At 38.7% G+C, this 19602-nt stretch overlaps 1 protein-coding gene and 1 non-coding gene across 4 annotated transcripts in view; one reads left to right on the forward strand and one right to left on the reverse strand.

Annotated features, from left to right (window-relative positions):
* The window catches only part of RNF141 (ring finger protein 141), a 48463-nt gene that overhangs the window by 18918 nt on the left and 9943 nt on the right, over nucleotides 1-19602 (forward strand). For all 3 annotated transcript variants that reach the window (XM_030831371.2, XM_060303509.1, XM_070046145.1), the window contains 2 exons: nucleotides 2208-2316; nucleotides 16333-16514. In XM_030831371.2, coding sequence (XP_030687231.1) covers nucleotides 2208-2316; nucleotides 16333-16514 — 291 coding nt within the window. The remainder of the gene's footprint in view (nucleotides 1-2207; nucleotides 2317-16332; nucleotides 16515-19602) is intronic.
* On the reverse strand, nucleotides 10872-10978 carry LOC115839633 (U6 spliceosomal RNA). The gene has a single exon (XR_004034127.1). It is a non-coding gene; the product is annotated as a U6 spliceosomal RNA (small nuclear RNA).

The following is a 19602-nucleotide window of genomic DNA, read 5'->3' on the forward strand; positions in this document are numbered from 1 at the left end:
TTGTGTGTTCTCCCTTAGTGACAGGAGAGCAGATGTCACTTCTTTCTATTAAGTCTTCCTCTAGCAGCACCCATATCCAACTCTCTTTGTATATGTATCTTCTGTCTCCCTGGGGGTATAGTTATAACTTATTGGCATTGCCTTTTAAATGAGATCTTAAAGGTTCTTTCTTTAGTCTATCCAACTTAGCTAACGTTCACTGAGCCCATAGTATGTGCAAGGCACTCTGCTGACAGTCTGACATTTTAACTGAGGCCTAAAGTGATTACCTAAGTATCGATGGCAGATCCAGCTTTCCCCAAGTCTGAAGATCTTTCCACTATCCCATGTTACCTCTCCTTAAACCCCAAAAAGGCCAAACAAAATCACCAAGCAGTTTGGAACCACTTAGTATATATAAATTTATATTATAGTCACTATTAATAGTTTAGGGTAAAATACATGAATGTAGTCCTTAAGCTTTGCAATAACTGTATTGGATAAGAGACATATTATACTTGGCCATTTAGAACACATTAGATAAAGAGAAGGAAATGCAGTGTTTTTATGGACATGGCTGGAGTGTCCTGTTATTAGCCAGTCATGAAGAATAAAGCATTCTTAACTCTTAAAAGTTATCTTAGAAGATCATTTCTTTTAAGAACACTGGATTTCACTCATTAAAAACAGACAAACCAAAAAGAAGCCCTGTATGGATATATGGATGGATCCTGTGTAGATATATATATATATAAATGCATAGAAAATGAACTGGAAAGATATACACAGCTCTCTGGGGAGGTGATGGAAAAGGGGAGCAGAGAAGGGAGATTTTACCTTTTACTGTGTATATTTGTGTATTGTCTGATCTTTTATAATAAAAATGTAGTCATGGTTTTTAAAACTCTAGCATTTTACTTTGTTCTTTTTTTTTTTTTTTAAAGATCATCCAAATGGTAGCATTTGAGGCATTACTTCTGAGACTGTATTCTTAAGGAATAAAATTCAATTGAGAATTTAATAGTATCATAAGAGTGGAATTTTTATGTATATTGTGTCAACTTTTTTGAAGAGTAATCAATGACATTTGCCATCCCTTTAGAGTCTTAGAACTTACATACAAAAAAACCTAGTCTCTTATATGAAATTTTGTTTTTTGGCCTAAAGATACTGGATAAAATGTGTCCTATGAAAACATCCTCAAGCTAAGCTTACTGTGTAATATAGAGGTGATGGTAAAAGAGTATCTCCCTTTTATTTATTAGCACAGAATGTTTCTGACTGGATTTGCTTCTTAAAACCAATTCCCCTGGGTCAGAGTTGGAATTTCACAAGTTCAGTGCTGTCTGAGAACTATAAAGTTAAACCTACGCAAAAGACGCATGGCTTGATAGCTAGAAAACAGAACTGGGAACTGGCAGTACTACTTTCACTGGCAGACTTTGTTACCTAGGGCTAGTTACTTAATTTTCAATGGCCTCAATTTATTTAGCTGTAAGTTTCTTAGTTCTGACTGTGATATCCCCACTGGTGCTCAGAGAGAAATGTGAGTAATGATAAAAGGGAGCTGCAATACTTATGTCTTTGAACTGATTTAAATTGGCATTGTTGCACGATATTGAGTTATCCTAAAAAGTGTTATATTTTTTATGTTAGTATCCTGTTGCTTTCTAAATCAGAATTACTCTGCTAGGGGAGGACAGTAAAGTTACATAAGCGTCTCAAAATCATTTGCTTCATCCAGTTTCAAATTATCTGTAAAAATTGTCTTCAAAGAGGTATATAAGTGTTGTTGCTTAAGGAAGGACTCAACCAAGATCAACATTTTTTCACACTTTATATACATCTGAGGCACTAGTCAAAATATGGATAAATGAAACCAGCTAAATTTTTTCTTTAAGTACCTGATTCCTTGCACATGTTTTTCCTAGCTGTCTTTGTTAGAAATTTAAAGACCATTGAGATATAGATATGAAAAAAATAGATTTATAAATATCATTCCACTATGCTTTCCACCTTGAAAATTAAATTGTATGTTTATAGTCAAAACATTCTCTATCCCTGTATTTTAAAAATCTAATTATTACAATCACCATTATTGTTATTTGTCTTTCTGTGTTTTCTTCACATTTCCTCCTCTGTCTTAAACTTTCTTGAATCTGGTTTCGTAGCTCCATTATTTTACGTGACTTTTCATAAAATTAACGAATGTGTTTACCTCTTTTCAGAACTGCTAAAGTGGCTTCTGGCCAGGAAAAACATCTTCTCTTTGAGGTACAACCTGGGTCTGATTCCTCTGCCTTTTGGAAAGTGGTTGTACGAGTAGTCTGTACCAAGGTGAGAGTGATAGATATTTCCAACTCTGAGCTTAAACTATTTTGGTGGTTAGAACCACATTTAATAGTATAATATAATACAGTGGAAATAAATGTTTATAATTTGGTTGTTATTAACATTTATTTGTAAAACCATATAAAACAGTTTTGATACTATTTTTGCCTTCCAGGTTAACTGTTTGAATTTCACTGGTTGTATAATTGCCATATAGCAGAGATTTATTTTTTAATTTAATTTATTTATTTTTGGCTGTGTTGGGTCTTCGTAGCTGCATGCAGGCTTTCTCTAGTTGCGGCAAGCAGGGGCCACTCTTTGTTGCAGTGCAAGGGCTTCTAACTGCGGTGGCCTCTCCTGCTGTGGAGCACCGGCTCTAGGCAGTCGGGCTTCAGCAGTTGCAGCATGCGGGCTCAGTAGTTGTGGCATACAGGCTTAGTTGCTTCATGGCATGTGGGATCTTCCCAGACCAGGTATTGAACCTGTGTCCCCTGCATTGGCAGGCGGATTCTTAACCATTGCACCACCAGGGAAGCCCCAGAAGAGGTTTTTATAATCAAGGAAAGTGGTAGTAAACGTTCATCCTTATCTTGTACCTCTCTTTTTGGAATTTAACTGACTGTGGAATCCTAAAGTAACACCCTACTTAGCTCTAAGATGACTTCTTAAAAATTAAGTGTCTCTTAGTTCATCTTTAAATTTTAGATAATAGAGTATATCAACTGTGCTAAAAAATATGGCAGCTGTCATAGAGTATTAGGAAGCCTCATCCACTAATGGGTAGATTAGGATATGTGGTTCTTAACCTTTTTGAGGCCACAGAACTTTTGGTGAAATTAAAGGCATGAATTTTATTAAGCTTCCTCCTATCCCAACCCTTGCTCTAAAACACAATAAAATCATCCATATGCATATAAACAATAAGTTGGGCATTCATGAATGCCTTTATTTCAACTCCTGATCAATCCATGAAGAACTCCTGGGTAAGGAGATTTTTTTCTTTTGTATCATGGACACTGGATGTTACCCAAATAATATGTCACATTTCCCCAGTGGGTTGATTGCCACTACTATGCTATAAGTGGAGTAGGATTGATTGTGTTTAGTTGATCGAATTTGAAGGTCTAATTATTTAAGTAGTAAAAGAACTTTAAAAAGGATTAGAGGAACAAAGACAGAGAGATCTTAATTCCAGACTTGGCTAAGTGCCTGAAGTTGATTGGCACCTGTTAAAGTTTACAGTTGATTTAGAGAAAATATATAGTATAGTTAATACCACTCAGCTGTGTCTATCAACACTGAACATTTGCTTATTGATTTTTTTTAAGTCCAAATGTTAAAAAGCACTTAACAGCTGCCAGAGAACCATCATTCAAAAATTTTTTGCATTATTCATGACAGAGGTAGTTAATGTGATACAGTGTGGTGTGGGTAGCAGTGTAACTTTATATAGTGTATAATATGTCACAAATCATAGTAACAGAATACACACTGAAATACAGCTTGATCCAAGATCACATTTTGTTATTTATACTTAGATTACTGGGCTCAAAAACTGTATACCAGGGCTTCCCTGGTGGCGCAGTGATTAAGAACCCCCTGCCAGTGCAGGGGACATGGGTTCGAGCCCTGGTCCAGAAAGATCCCACATGCCGCAGAGCAGCTAAGCCCGTGCACCACAACTACTGAGCCTGTGCTCTACAGCCCGTACACCACAACTACTGAAGCCCACACGCCCAGAGCCCGTGCTCCACAATAAGAGAAGCCACCACAAGGAGAAGCCCACGCACCACAACGAAGAGTAGCCCCTGCTCACTGCAACTAGAGAAGGCCCGCACGCAGCAACAAAGACCCAACACAGCCAAAAATAAAAAACAAATAAATAAATAAATTTATTTTTTAAAAAACTGTATACCAAACACATATTTTTCCATTTTCTGTTTGTTTTGGGGTTTATATTATATTTATATTACGTTCATAAGCGGTTTTTTACAGTGTTATAAATATGCATACTCCCAAAAGAACTTTTGAATTTGCAAAGGAATAAGGTAAAGAAGAAATGAAGAACTGTGCTTAAAACATGTAAAACCATTCAAATAGACTAAGTAAATCCCATACAGTACTCCCATCATCTTTGAGTTTACACTGCACATAATCTTTCAGGACTATTTGAAAGTCAACTTCAGAGGACACATGGGTGAATTTATAAGAACTCTAGTGACAAAGGTCATTTCTGAGAACTGTGCATTCTTTCTCCTTTTCTTGCTCTCTCTTCCACAGTAACCATCCAGCTGATCTTTTCAGTTTTATCTCTACTAGGTTTCACTTGAGTTTACTTGTAACACAAAGTTCACACTCTCAAGGAGACTGTAACTAATGCTCAGGCCCCTCTTTCTTCTCATCCAGATTACTTTAGATTCAGTGATTAATCTCCACGCCTTCAGACTCTTCTCCTAATTCCAATTTATTTATTTATTATTTTTTTAATAGCTCTTTATTGGAGTATAATTGCTTCACAATATTGTTAGTTTCTGTTGCACAACAAAGCAAATCAGCCATATACATACACATGTCCCCATATCCCCTTCCTCTTGAGCCTCCCTCCCATCCTCCCTATCCCACCCCCATAGGTCATCACAAAGCATCGAGCCAATCTCCCTGTGCTATGCTGCTGCTTCCCACCAGCCAACTATTTTACATTCAGTAGTGTATATATGTTGATGCTACTCTCTCTTCACCCCAGCTTCACTCTCCCACCCCATTTCCTCAAGTCCATATTCTACCTCTTTATTCCTGCCCTGCAACTAGGTTCATCAGTACCTTTTTTTTTTTTAGATTCCATATATATGCGTAGCATATGGTATTTGTTTTTCTCTTTCTGACTTATTTCATTCTGTATGACAGACTCTAGGTCCATCCACCTCACTACAAATAACTCAATTTCATTTCTTTTTATGGCTGAGTAATATTCCATTGTATATATGTGCCACATCTTCTTTATCCGTTCATCTATCAATGGACATTTAGGTTGATTCCATGTCCTAGCTATTGTAAATAGAGCTGCAGTGAACATTATGGTACATGTCTCTTTTTTTTTTTTTTTTTTTTTTTTTTTTTGCGGTACGCAGGCCTCTCACTGTTGTGGCCTCTCCCGTTGCGGAGCACAGCCTCCGGACATGCAGGCTCAGCAGCCATGGCTCACAGGCCCAGCCACTCCACGGCATGTGGGATCTTCCCGGACCGGGGCACAAACCTGCGTCCCCTGCATCAGCAGGCAGACTATCAACCACTGCGCCACCAGGGAAGCCCCATGTCTCTTTTTTTTTTTTTGCGGTATGCGGGCCTCTCACTGTTGTGGCTTCTCCGGTTGCGGAGCACAGGCTCCGGACGCGCAGGCTCAGCGGCCATGGCTCACGGGCCCAGCCGCTCCGCGGCACGTGGGATCTTACTGGACCAGGGCACGAACCCGTGTACCCTGTATCGGCAGGCGGACTCCCAACCACTGTGCCACCAGGGAAGCCCCCGTGTCTCTTTTTGAATTATGGTTTTCTCAGGGTACATGCTCAGTAGTGGGATTGCTGGGTCACATGGTAGTTCTATTTTTAGCTTTTTAAGGAACCTCCATACTGTTTTCCATAGTGGTTGTATCAATTTACATTCCCACCAACAGTGCAGGAAGGTTCCCTTTTCATCACACCCTTTTCAGCATTTATTGTTTCTAGATTTTTTGATAATGGCCATTCTGACCCGTGAGGTGATACCTCATTGTAGTTTTGATTTGCATTTCTCTAGTAATTAGTGATGTTGAGCATCTTTTCATGTGCCTCTTGGCTATCTGTATGTCTGTCTTGGTGAAATGTCTCTTTAGGTCTTCTGCCCATTTTTTAACTGGATTGTTTGTTTTTTTGATATTGAGCTCCATGAGCTGTTTGTATATTTTGGAGATTAATCCTTTGTCTGTTGTTTCATTGGCAAATATTTTCTCCCATTCTGAGTGTTGTCTTTTTGTCTTGTTTATGGTTTCCTTTGCTGTGCAAAAGCTTTAAGGTTAATTAAGTCCCATTTGTTTATTTTTGTTTTTATTTCCATTACTCTAGGAGGTGGGTCAAAAAAGATCTTGCTGTGGCTTATGTCAAAGAGTGTTTTTCCTATGTTTTCCTCCAAGAGGTTTATAGTGTCTGGTCTTACATTTAAGGCTTTAATCCATTTGGAGTTTATTTTTGTGTATGGTGTTAGGTAGTATTCTAATTTCATTCTTTTTTTTTTTTTCTTCTGTACGTGGGCCTCTCACTGTTGTGGCCTCTCCTGCTGCGGAGCACAGGCTCCGGATGCACAAGCTCAGCGGCCATGGCTCACGGACCCAGCCGCTCCGCGGCATGTGGGATCTTCCCAGACCGGGGCACGAACCCGCGTGCCCTGCATCAGCAGGCAGACTATCAACCACTGCGCCACCAGGGAAGCCCTCTAATTTCATTCTTTTACATGTAGCTGTCCAGTTTTCCCAGCACCACTTATTGAAGAGGCTGTCTTTTCTCCACTGTATGTTCTTGCCTCCTTGTCGTAAATTAGGTGCCCATATGTGCATGGGTTTATCTCTGGGCATTCTATCTTGTACCATTGATCTATATTTCTGGTTTTGTGCCACTGCCATACTGTCTTGATTACTGTAGCTTTGTAGTATAGTCTGAAGTCTGGAAGCCTCATTCCTCCAACTCCGTTTTTCTTTCTCAAGATTGCTTTGGCTATTTGGGGTCTTTTGTGTTTCCATACGAATTGTAAAATTTTTTCTTCTAATTCTGTGAAGAATGCCATTGGTAGTTTGTTAGGGATTGCATTGAATCTAGATTGCTTTGGGTAGTATAGCCATTTTCACATTATTGATTCTTCCAATCCAAGAACATGGTGTATTCCTCCATCTGTTTATGTCATCTTTGATTTCTTTCATCAGTGTTTTATAGTTTTCTGAGTACAAGTCTTTCACCTCCTTAGGCAGCTTTATTCCTAGGTATTTTATTTTTGTTGCAGTGGTAAATGGGAGTGTTTCCTTAATTTCTCTTTCTGATTTTTCATTGTCGGTGTATAAGAATGCCAGAGATGTCTGTGCATTGATTTTGTATCCTGCAACCTTAGCAAATTCATTGATTAATTCTAGTAGTTTTCTGGTGGCATCTTTAGGATTTTCTATGTATAGTATCATGTCATCTGCAAACAGTGACAGTTTTACTTCTTCTTTTCCAATTTGTATTCCTTTTATTTCTTTTTCTTCTCTGACTGCTGTGGCTAGGACTTCCTAAACGATGTTGAATAGTAGCAGTGAGAATGGGCAACCTTGTCTTGTTCCTGATCTTAGAGGAAATGGTTTCATTTTTTCACTTTTGGGAGCGATGTTGGCTGTGGGTTTGTCATATATGGCCTTTATTATGTTGAGGTAAGTTCCTTCTATGCTCATTTTCTGGAGGGTTTTTATCATAAATGGGTGTTGAATTTTGTTGAAAGCTTTTCCTGCATCTATTGAGATTATCATATGGTTTTTATTACTTAATCTGTTAATGTGGTGTATTACATTGATTGATTTGCATATATTGAAGAATCCTTGCATCCCTGGGATAAATCCCACTTGATCTTGGTGTAGGATCCTTATAATGTGTTGTTGGATTCTGTTTGCTAGTATTTTGTTGAGGATTTTTGCATCTATGTTCATCAGTGATATTGGCCTGTAGTTTTTTTTGTGACATCTTTGTCTAGTTTTGGTATTAGGGTGATGGTGGCCTCATAGAATGAGTTTGGGAGTGTTCCTCCTTCTGCTATATTTTGGAAGAGTTTAAGAAGGATAGGTGTTAGCTCTTCTCTAAGTGTCTGATAGAATTCACCTGTGAATCCCTCTGGTCCTGGGCTTTTGTTTATTGGAAGATTTGTGTGTGTGTGTGTGGTACGCAGGCCTCTCACTGCTGTGGCCTCTCCCGTCACGGAGCACAGGCTCTGGACGCGCAGGCTCAGCGGCCATGGCTCACAGGCCCAGCCACTCCGCGACATGTGGGATCTTCCTGGACCAGGGCACAAACCCGTGTCCCCTGCATCGGTAGGCAGACTCTCAACCACTGCGCCACCAGGGAAGCCCTATTGGAAGATTTTTAATCACAGTTTCAATTTCAGTGCTTGTGATTGGTCTGTTTATATTTTCTATTTCTTCCTGCTTCAGTCTTGGAAAATTGTACCTTTCCAAGAATTTGTCCATTTCTTCATGGTTGTCCATTTTATTGGCACATAGTTGTTCGTAGTAGTCTCTTATAGTCCTTTGTATTTCTGCAGTGTCAGTTGTGATTTTTCCTTTTTCATTTCTAATTTTATTGATTTGCGTCCTCTCCCTTTTTTTCTTGATGAGTCTAACTAAGGGTTTATCAATTTTGTTTATCTTCTCAAAAAACCAGCTTTTAGTTTTATTGATCTTTGCTATTGTTTTCTTCATTTTTATTTCATTTATTTCTGCTCTGATATTTATGATTTCTTTCCTTCTACTGACTTTGGGTTTTCTTTGTTATTCTTTCTCTAGTTGTTTTAAGTGTAGGGTTAGATTGTTTATTTGAGATTTTTCTTGTTTCTTGAGGTGAGATTGAATTGCTATAAACTTAGCAATTTCTTAGAACTGCTTTTGCTGCATCCCATAGGTTTTGGGGTGTCGTGTTTTCATTGTCATTTGTTTCTATGTATTTTTTAAATTTCTTCTTGGATTTCTTCAGTGACCTCTTGGTTATTTAGTATCTCACTGTTTAGCCTCCATGTATTTGTGTTTTTTACAGTTTTTTTCCTGTAATTGATTTCCAACCTCATAGTGTTGTGGTCAGAAAAGATGCTTGATATGATTTCAGTTTTCTTAAATTTTATGAGGCTTGATTTGTGGCCCAAAATGTGATCTGTCCTGGAGAATGTTCCATGTGCACTTGGGAAGAAAGTGTATTCTGCCACTTACAGATGGAATGTCCTATAAATATCAATTAAATCTATCTGGTCTATTGTGTCATTTAAAGCTTGTGTTTCCTTATTTATTTTCTGTTTAGATGATCTGTCCATTGGTGTAAGTGGGGTGTTAAAGTCCCCTACTGTTATTGTGTTACTGTTGATTTCCCCTTTTATGGTTGTTTTAGCATTTGCCTTATGTATTGAGGTACTCCTGTGCTGGGTGCATAAATATTTATAATTGTTACATTTTTTTCTTGGATTGATCTCTTGATCATTATGTAGTGTCCTTATCTCTTGTAACAGTCTTTATTTTAAAGTCTATTTTATCTGATACGAGTATTGCTACTCCAGCTTTCTTTTGATTTCCATTTGCATGGAATATCTTTTTCCATCCCTTCACTTTCAGTCTGTATGTATCCCTAGGTCTGAAGTGGGTCTCTTGTAGACAGCATATATATGGGTCTTGTTTTTGTATCCATTCAGCCAGTCTGTGTCTTTTGATTGGGGCATTTAATCCATTTACATTAAAGGTTATCGACATGCATGTTCCTATTACCATTTTCTTAATTGTTTTGGGTTTGTTTTTGTGAGTCTTTTTCTTCTCTTGTGTTTCCTGCTTAGAGAAGTTTCTTTAGCATTTGTTGTAAAGGTGGTTTGGTGATGCTGAATTCTCTTTAGCTTTTGCTTGTCTGAAAAAGCTTTTGATTTCTCCATCTAATCTGAATCAGATCCTTCTGGGTAGAGTAATCTTAACTGTAGGTGTTTCTCTTTCATCACTTTTAAGTATATCCTTCCACTCCTTTCTGGCCTGCAAAGTTTCTGCTGAAAAATCAGCTGATAACCTTATGGGGACTCCTTTGTATGTTATTTTTTGTTTTTCCCTCGCTGCTTTTAACATTTTTTCTTTGAATTTAATTTTTGTTAGTTTGATTAATATGTGTCTTGGTGTGTTTTTCCTAGGGTTTATCCTGTATGGGACTCTCTGTGCTTCCTGGACTTGGATGACTATTTCCTTTCCCATGTTAGGGAAGTTTTCAACCATAATCTCTTCAAATATTTTCTCAGACCCTTTCTTTTTCTCTTCTTCTTCTGGGACCCCTATACTTCGAATGTTGGTGCATTTAGTGTTGTCCCAGAGGTCTCTGAGATTGCCTTCAATTCTTTTCATTCTTTTTCCTTTATTCTGCTCCTTGGCAGTTACTTCCACCATTTTGTCTTCCAGCTCACTTATTCGTTCTTCTCCCTCAGTTATTCTGTTATTGATTCCTTCTAGTATTTTTCATTTCAGTTATTGTGTTGTTCATCTGTGTTTGTTTGTTCTTTAATTCTTCTAGATCTTTGTTAAACATTTCTTGTATTTTCTCAATCCGTGCCTCCATTCTATTTCCAAGATTCTGGATCATCTTTATTATCATTACTGTGAATTCTTTTTCAGGTAAATTACCTATTTCCTGTTCATTTATTTGGTCTTGTAGCTTTTTTCCTTGCTCCTTCATCTGTGACATATTTTTTTTTTAACATCTTTATTGGAGTATCATTGCTTTACAATGGTGTGTTAGTTTCTGCTTTATAACAAAGTGAATCAGCTATACATATACATATGTAAAAATATGGAACGCTTTACGAATTTGCGTGTCATCCTTGTGCAGGGGCCATGCTAATGTTCTCTGTATCATTCCAATTTTAATATATGTGCTGCCGAAGCGAGCACTGTGACATGTTTTTTTGCCATCTCATTTTTTTTTTTTTTTTAATGAGTGGGGTTGTATTCCTGTCTTACTGTTTGTTTGGCCTGAGTCTTCCAACACTGGGGTTTATAGGCTATTGGCTAGAGCTGGGTCTTGCTGCCGAGATGAGGAACTCCATGAGACCTCGCTCCGATGAATATTCCCTGGGGTCTGAGGTTCTCTGTTAGCCAGTGGTTCAGACTCGGAGTTCCCACCACAGGAGCTTCAGCCTGACCCCAGGCTCATGAACCAAGATCCTGCCAGCCACCTGGGGTGGCAAAATAAAAAAAGAACAATAACAAAGTAAAAAATAAAATTAGACTAGGAAACTAACAGATATGCTAGGAAGAATATAAAAATGAAAATATAGATGACTCAACAACCAGAAGGTACATCAGTACCACAATAGTAAAAAAGAGGAGGGAGGAAAAGAAAAAAAAAGGGTGGGGGGAGGCCTTGGCTGTGGAGGGTGGGGCCTAAACATTGGTGAGGTTTGGGTGGTGGGCAGGGACAATGCTCAGGACCCACAGGGCTGGAAAAGGCCCTGTGGGCTGTGGGGGGGTGGAGCTTAGGCTCAAGGAACAGAAGGGGCCCAGGTGTGCCCCCCACCCCTGGTCTCAGAGGGCAGCAGACCTCACCTGGGAGCCCAGCAGGCTTCCTGGGCTCAAATGGGTGGGGCAAACGCCCTCTTCTCCTCTCCTCCGGTCTGGGAGGGCCCCTCCCACCTGCCTCTCCTGATCTCCTCTGGCCTCCCTCCTGTACCTCCAAGGACCCATGTGGCCTGGAGGGGATTTTGAGGGCAGGGGATCAGCCTGGGACCTCATCAGCCTCCCCGGGCCCAAATGGGCAGGGCAGTTGCCCCCCACTCCTTTCCCACTCTTCTCAGAGAGTCCCTCCCGCCTGCCTCTCCTGATCTCCCTGGCCTCAGGGGCACCGATCCTGTCTGGCCTCCACTTGTCCTCCTGCCTCAGTCCCCCATACGTCCTACCAATTCACTTTGGGGTTCCTCACATCTCCTTGGGTGTCAGAGTCTCCCACCATTGGCTGGCAGTCGCCCTAGTTGTGGGGAGACGCTAACCCCACGTCTTCCTACACCGCCATTCTTGACTCCACCTCAGTTCTAATTTATGATGCTGTGAGAATAACCTTTCTAAAGCACAGCTCTCATCAGATCACTTTTCTGTTTAAAATTCCTCAGCAGTTCTTCCTTGGCTTCAAAATAGTCCCAACTCTTTGACCTGGCATTTGAGGCCCTCTACAATATGGCTCCAAGCTATCTTTTCTGTTTTACCACTATCCCCTTTTGCAGTCACCAGGCTTAACTAATTTAAGGCTGTATAGCTGTTACTTTCCTATCTCGATGCCTCTGCTCACTGAGTTCCCTCATCTAGAATGTCCATTCCTCTGTTGTTTAAATTGCCATCAGATACAAGTCACAAAAAAACCCTATTCCACCAGTTTAAACAAAAACAGTATTTATTTTCTCACTTATCAAGAAACCCTAATGTAAAGTACCTCCTCGATTGGTTAATTCAAAGACCTAGCAGATCCCTCTTTCAAACTCATTGGGTCAATATTAGCTCACATTCCCCTTCTTACACCTACACTGGCAGAGGGGATGTGATTACTGTGATTGATTTAGATGAGACTAACAAGGATTGACTCCTGAGTCATTTCAGGGAGTGGTAGTCACCAAAACAAAATTAGGGCACTACTGGCACAGTAAAAAGTGGGAATGGCATTTGGATAATCAGCCAGTAGTTTCTGCCACATCTTTTATTTCTGCATGTCTAAATTTGAGGCCTCCTTAAAGGTCCACCTCAAATACCATCTCATCCATAAAGTTAACCTAAAGAAATTCTTTTGGCTCTTCTAAACTCCAAAAGCACTTTATTTATACTTCATGATTAAATTTTACGTTATGACTAAAATTATTTGTTTAGGTTCTTAGTTTCCCTAGAAGATATTAAGCTCCTGAGAGCAGGAACTCTGTCTAGATTCATCCTTGTATCTCTTACAGCCTGTAATGCTTAGTACCTGGTAAGAACTCAATATATGTTGAGTGAACAAAAATCTGTTGAAGAAATATTCTCATTTTAAATGACTGGGATAGGTTGAAGCTTTCCTTGTGTATTGATATAGTATAGTACCTAAATTACATTCTCCATCTTTGTTTTATAAATTACTCAGCTCACATTGAAGGGCCCAGTAGAAATTGTAGAAAACTGTAGGAATATGAATGTAGCAGATTTCTGATCCCTTAGTTTTCTGTTGCTTTTCTTTGGCAAACACAGAATTAATGTTTGATTTTACTATTAGTCAAAAAAAATTTTTTTTGCCTCAGTATCTCTAACCATTATATCTTTATGGTGATTAAACATCATCCTTAAAATAAGATTCTAAGTTAGAAAAACAAAAGTATTAAAAACATAGGCAATCAGACCTTTCATTTGTATAATTTTTCTTGATTTTAGATCTAAAGAAATGTTTTATTTGCATTTCTTAGTTTCTTTTTGAAAGACTCTATGAGAAGTCAGTGTTAACATTAGAAAAAAAGAGTTAAAGTCCAGTATAAAATGCTGATAGTAGGGCTTCCCTGGTGGCGTAGTGGTTGAGAGTCCGCCTGCCGATGCAGGGGACGCGGGTTCGTGTCCCCGTCCGGGAAGATCCCACATGCCGCGGAGCGGCTAGGCCCGTGAGCCATGGCCGCTGAGCCTGCGCGACCGGAGCCTGTGCTCCGCAACGGGAGAGGCCACAACAGTGAGAGTCCCGCGTACCGCAAAAAAAAAAAAAAAAAAGCTGATAGTAGACTGAAATTTTATATTTCTTAATCTTAAGCAACTAAAAGCCAATTTACAGTAAGACCTTATCCTGAGTATCTGCTATCTGCTGTGGCGGTTATACTCAAACATTATAAAAAAATAATCTAAATAATGTTTAAATGGAATATTTTGTGGAAATAATATTAGAAAAATTAATGGGTTAATTAAAATTATGGACTAAGGTGGCTGTTAAGAAGCTTCATGAATTATTTTATTTTCATCCATCTTTTTACTTAGACCAACACCTTGGAGTCATCCTTGACTTCTCTTTTTCTCTTAATACCCACCCCACAGTCAGTGTATGAGTGAATCCTGTCAGGTTTCTCTTAAAAATATATTCAGAATGTGACCAACTCTTACCATTGTCATTACTATCACCTTATTCCTAGCAACCATCATCTCTCACTGGGATTATTCCAATAGCCTTCTAACTCGTCTCCCTGCTTCTGCCCTTGTCCCCATTATGTCTAGTCTCAGCACAATAACCAGTCTGTTCCACTCATAATCTGAAATGAAATAAGATCTTATTACTCCTTGGCTCAAAACCCTCCAGTGACTTGCCATGCCCTTGGAGTAAAAACCAAAGTCATTACTATGAACAGCAAAGTTCTATACATTCTGTCCCCACCTCACTCCCTAACCCTATCTTCAACCACTCCTCTCTCTCTCATTCTGTTCCAGCCACGCTTGGCTCCTTGCCAGATTCACTTCTGCCTTTGCACTTGACTATCATCCTGGAATGCTCTTTCCCCCAGATATCCATATGACTGATTCGTGCACCTCTTTAGTTCCTAAATATCACCTACTCTGTGAGGGCTTCCCTGTAGCCTTTCAGCATTTTCTCTCCTCTGTTTAATATTCTCCATAGCACTTATTTCCATCTTATCTAATCTGTATTTTATTTGTCTGTCTCTCCTACCTATAGTGTAACCTCCATGAAGACAGGGATTTTTGTCTGGTTTTTACACACTATGTCACCAGTGCCTAGAGCAGTGCACATAGTACGTGTAACACCCACATAATGGGTACTTGATAAATATTATGTGAATTGTATGATTATAATAATAACAGTTTGTAGCGAATATAACAAAAAAGAAGACTCACGGATATAGAGAACAAACTAGTGGTTACCAGTGGCAGGGGTGGGTAGGTAGGGGCAATATAAAGGGAGGGGATTAAGAGGTACAAACTATGAGGTATAAAATAAGCTACAAGAATATATTGTACAACACAGGGAATATAGCTAATATAATAACTATAAATGGAGTATAACCTTTAAAAATTGTGAATCACTATATTGTATACCTGTAATTTATATTGTACATCAACTATACTTCAATTTAAAAAATTGAAGTTTGATGAGCTTTGCTATTAAATACTAAGTTTATATGAATTATTCCCTAATTTCTGAACTGTGCAGTTCCAGAGGAAGACTGGCCCAGTTTCCTCAGCTCTGAAAGTCTTATTTTGTAAGCCTGTATAAATTCCTGTCACCATTAATGCTATTTATTTGTTCTCTACCCCATGTATAGTCTTTTATTACAAAGAATCTTACATATTTGCATCCCTGTAGAGACCTTACCTTCCCCAAATTTAATGAATTTTCTGATTACTAGAGATGGTTCTACCATTTTCACAGTGGAATCTGATTCATACTTGATTCTGTTTTTTCTCTTACTGCCCTCTCAAGTAATAATTAATAAATGCTAGTTACAAATATTATTATTTTATTCAAAATATTGAAATGTTGCTATAATCATGTCTTTTTAATATAACCTAACTATTGTACTTCACTTTCTCATGTCTCCAGATTGTAAGTTTTGGTATATAATAGAACTTAAGATATTCAAGAAGGAAATCTGTTGTTTCAGTTATAGTAGAATGGCATGTGGTTGTTGGATTCAAATAAATCTTTAATTAAAAAATTCTATAGGGGCTTCCCTGGTGGTCCAGTGGGTAAGGCTCCGCACTCCCAATGCAGAGGGCCCGGGTTTGATCCCTGATCGGGGAACTAGATCCCACATGCATGCTGCAACTAAAGATCCCACGTGCCACAATGAAGATCCTGTATACCGCAACTAAGACCCGGCACAGCCAAAATAAATGATAAATGAATAAATAAATAAATATTTTTAAAAACTGAACCTTAATTTTAAAAAAAAGAAATTCTTTAAATAAATTAAAATGAAAAGGATTGTCAATACTGATCTCTAAAATTAGTTTCTTAATTCTGGGAAAGTTGCCTGACCTCAACAACTAAACAGGATGATGGCTAATCAACCCTACAGGTTATTTTGAGTATCACATGATATAATATTGTATATTTTGAACCCCACAAATGTAGGGGACATGATATTATTCATTTGCTCAGACTCTTGCTCTCTTGTTAGGTAATTTGCAAACTTTGAAAACTTCTGTTTCCTAGGATGTTTGACTAAATATTTGTTCCCCTTTTTTGGGAAAAATCGATCAAAAAAATTATCAACTTTTTTTTTTCATTTTCTTTGTATTTTTAGATTAACAAAAGCAGTGGCATTGTGGAAGCATCACGGATCATGAATTTGTACCAGTTTATGCAGCTTTATAAAGACATCACGAGTCAAGCAGCAGGAGTATTGGCACAGAGCTCCACCTCTGAAGACCCTGATGAAAACTCATCATCTGTAACATCTTGTCAGGCTAGTCTTTGGATGGGAAGGTATACAGTTCATAAATACCATGTTTCTCTTATTTTCCAACATGCAAAGTACTGAAATCGCATTAATGTTTTTGCTGGTGTTCTCCATGACATCTTAAATCACATTACTTTTTGTCTTAGTTGATATTATATCCCAGATCTGCTTTTGGATTATTCTGTGTTTCAGGACATTGTTAGAGTGCCAAATAAAAGAAAAACTAAAGTGGCTCACACCAGGTAATGCTTCTGTCAATCTAGTTTCCATGAATCCACTCTTCGCTCTACCTGCTTGCATTTAATGACAAAGGATATAGTTAATACCCCTCTTATAATAGGCATTTAGGTTCTTAGACAATCAAAGCTCTTCAGGGAATTAGGTCCAAGAATCTGGCAAAACCATTCCAGTTTTTCTTAAAGATATCTAATTGGAGCATTAACATTGTAAATACTGTCTTCAGGACTTGGCAGTCCATTCAGGAATGAACAAGTAGTTGGTACACATATTGCATGTACTGAGTTACCAGAAGGAAATGAAGTCAGACAGCATTTTCTGTGATGGTGCTTGTTTACTCAGGCCTAATATATTATTGTTCTATCTAAACTTTCTTTTCCTTCTCTGTAATGCTTTTGGCATGTGAAAACTCCCACCTGTTGCCACTTGACAACCATGACCATAATTTAACTTTATAAATGCCTCATTGGAAAAAGGCTTATGTGGGTCCAGACATGTTGACATCCTGTCTTATTGTCATACAGGGTAGACAGCACAAATCTGAATTGACAGTGTCTTTTAACTTGAAATTAAGAATATGGTTAACAAGAACTTCTTTTTTATTGCTCCATTTACAGTTGCATTTTCCGATCCATTCTTAACCACCTGGTTTCCAAATACTATGTTGTAGTAAGATTGTATTTTAACTTACCATTTCCTGTTTATCTTTAATAGGATTGTTTGGTTTTCTACGTTTGGGCTGTACAAGTGTTGCTGATGAAATGCCAAATGAGTTTTAGAGTATTATAGGCAGGATTTTGGCTTATCTTTCCTGTATTTTGTAAAGTTAATCTTTCAAAGACAGGCGTCTGATTTCCTGCTTTTTGTCCTCTCCCTCTTCAGAATGGTGATTTATTTTTGAGTATTTTGAAAGTTGACAATAGTATTTATTAGTAAATAGTATTTACTAAGCTCGATGGTAGCAAATTAATTGAAAGTAATACTTTTTTCTTATTGCAGTCATTGTAATGAAGGAGGTAAGAGTGTTATTCCTTTTCATGTGCGCTTGAGACTGGGAAACTCAATGCCTGATTGGTAGGTTAGGGCTGCTTCTTGCCTTTGTATGATTTTTGGGTTTTTTTGTTACACCCTGATACACTTAGTTCATAGAAAAACAGACTTTTCAAGTTGAGAGGGATCTTAAGAGGTATTTATTTGGTTCAGCCTTACATCTGGTGCCTATTTCTATTAGTGGTTTATATTTATTAAGTACTTGTAGGGTATTAGGCATTGTGATGAGTGCTTTACACGTATAAACTCATTAAATCACAACAACCCCATAGGAATACAATTATTGGTTCATTACAGATGTAGAAACTGAGGTTTAGACAAATAAATGACACGGCTAGAAATTGGCCTAGCTGAGATTCACATTCTGGCCTGTCTGGCAATACAGCCATGCTCGCAACCTCTGCATTAGTACTCTCTGGTGCAGGAAGATCCTATATTAGAGTGCTTCTTAAACTTTAATATTCACTGGTTTTGAGAAGGAGCTTGAGATTCTGTCAGGTTCCCAGGTGTTGTCACTACTGCTCATCCATGGATAGCACTTTGCATAGTGAGACTTAACCACATTTAGCCAAGTGGTAGTCCAGCTTGTACATGAACACCTGCAGCTGTAAGGGACTCACTGCCTCAGAAAGGCAAGCCTTTTGATTCACAAATAGCTTTAATCACTATGTAATTTTCCCTTTTGCTATTTTCCTCAGAGACAAAATCTGGCTCTCCTAAGGCAGCATAGCACAGATTCTAGAACCAAATTGCCTGTTTTCAAATCCTGGCTCTACTCCTTACTATGTCACTCTGGACAAGTTATTAAACTCTCTTTCCTCAGTTTCCTCATCTTTTAAAAGAGGATGACAATGATAAGATCTACTTCATAGGACTCTTGGGAGAGTTAAGTGAGTTAATATATGTAAAATGCTTGGGGGCTTCCCTGGTAGTGCAGTGGTTAAGAATCCACCTGCCAACTCAGGGGACATGGGTTGGAGCCCTGGTCTGGGAAGATCCCACATGCCACGGAGCAACTAAGCCCATGTGCCACAACTACTGAGCCTGCGCTCTAGAGCCCATGAGCCACAACTGAAGCCCGCACGCCTAGAGCCCGTGCTCCACAATAAGAGAAGCCACCGCAATGAGAAGCCCGCGCACCACAACTAAGAGTAGCCCCTGCTCGCCGCAACTAGAGAAAGCCTGCGCACAGCGACAACGACCCAACGCAGCCAAAAATAAATAAATTAAATAAATAAAATGCTTGGAACAGTGCCTGGCCCATAAAAAAAAAAAAGTGTGTAAAAGTTAACTATCATTATTCTTAAATTATTACCGTATTCTACTTATTTCAGTGACACTGCCCTCTGGAAATCCACCAAACAAGTCTGTTCTCTCTTTCAGTCCTTCAAATACTTGAAAACAGAAATCAGATTCTCACTGAGCCTCTGTTCTCCAGGATAAGCCTCCCCAGTTCCTTCGGCCTTTGTTTGTATAGGTCTCTTCTATATCCCAGAGGCTTTCCTGGATGATCTTTTATTTGTCAATTTGTCTTTCAGGGTAGGGGGCAGAGAACTGAATTCTCCACTTTACAAGTGGTCTAATAAGGACAAACAGAGCAAGACTCTTCCTCCTTCCTTCTTCTGGTCACTGTATTGCTAGGAAGGTAGCAAGAAAAGTGAACATAGTACAGCTTCTACTGGCTGCTTCTGTGTCTCCTGTTCTTTCTTTCACCTCCATCCAGAATGCTGTTCTTTGTAACCCTCTACTCCTCAGTTTTAAACTCTAACCATCAGGACTCTGTCACTGTTTATGGATTCAATTATATTCTCTGCTACTGACACCCAA

This window comes from Globicephala melas, chromosome 8 (assembly GCF_963455315.2).
Source record: "Globicephala melas chromosome 8, mGloMel1.2, whole genome shotgun sequence".
Lineage (NCBI taxonomy): Eukaryota > Metazoa > Chordata > Mammalia > Artiodactyla > Delphinidae > Globicephala > Globicephala melas.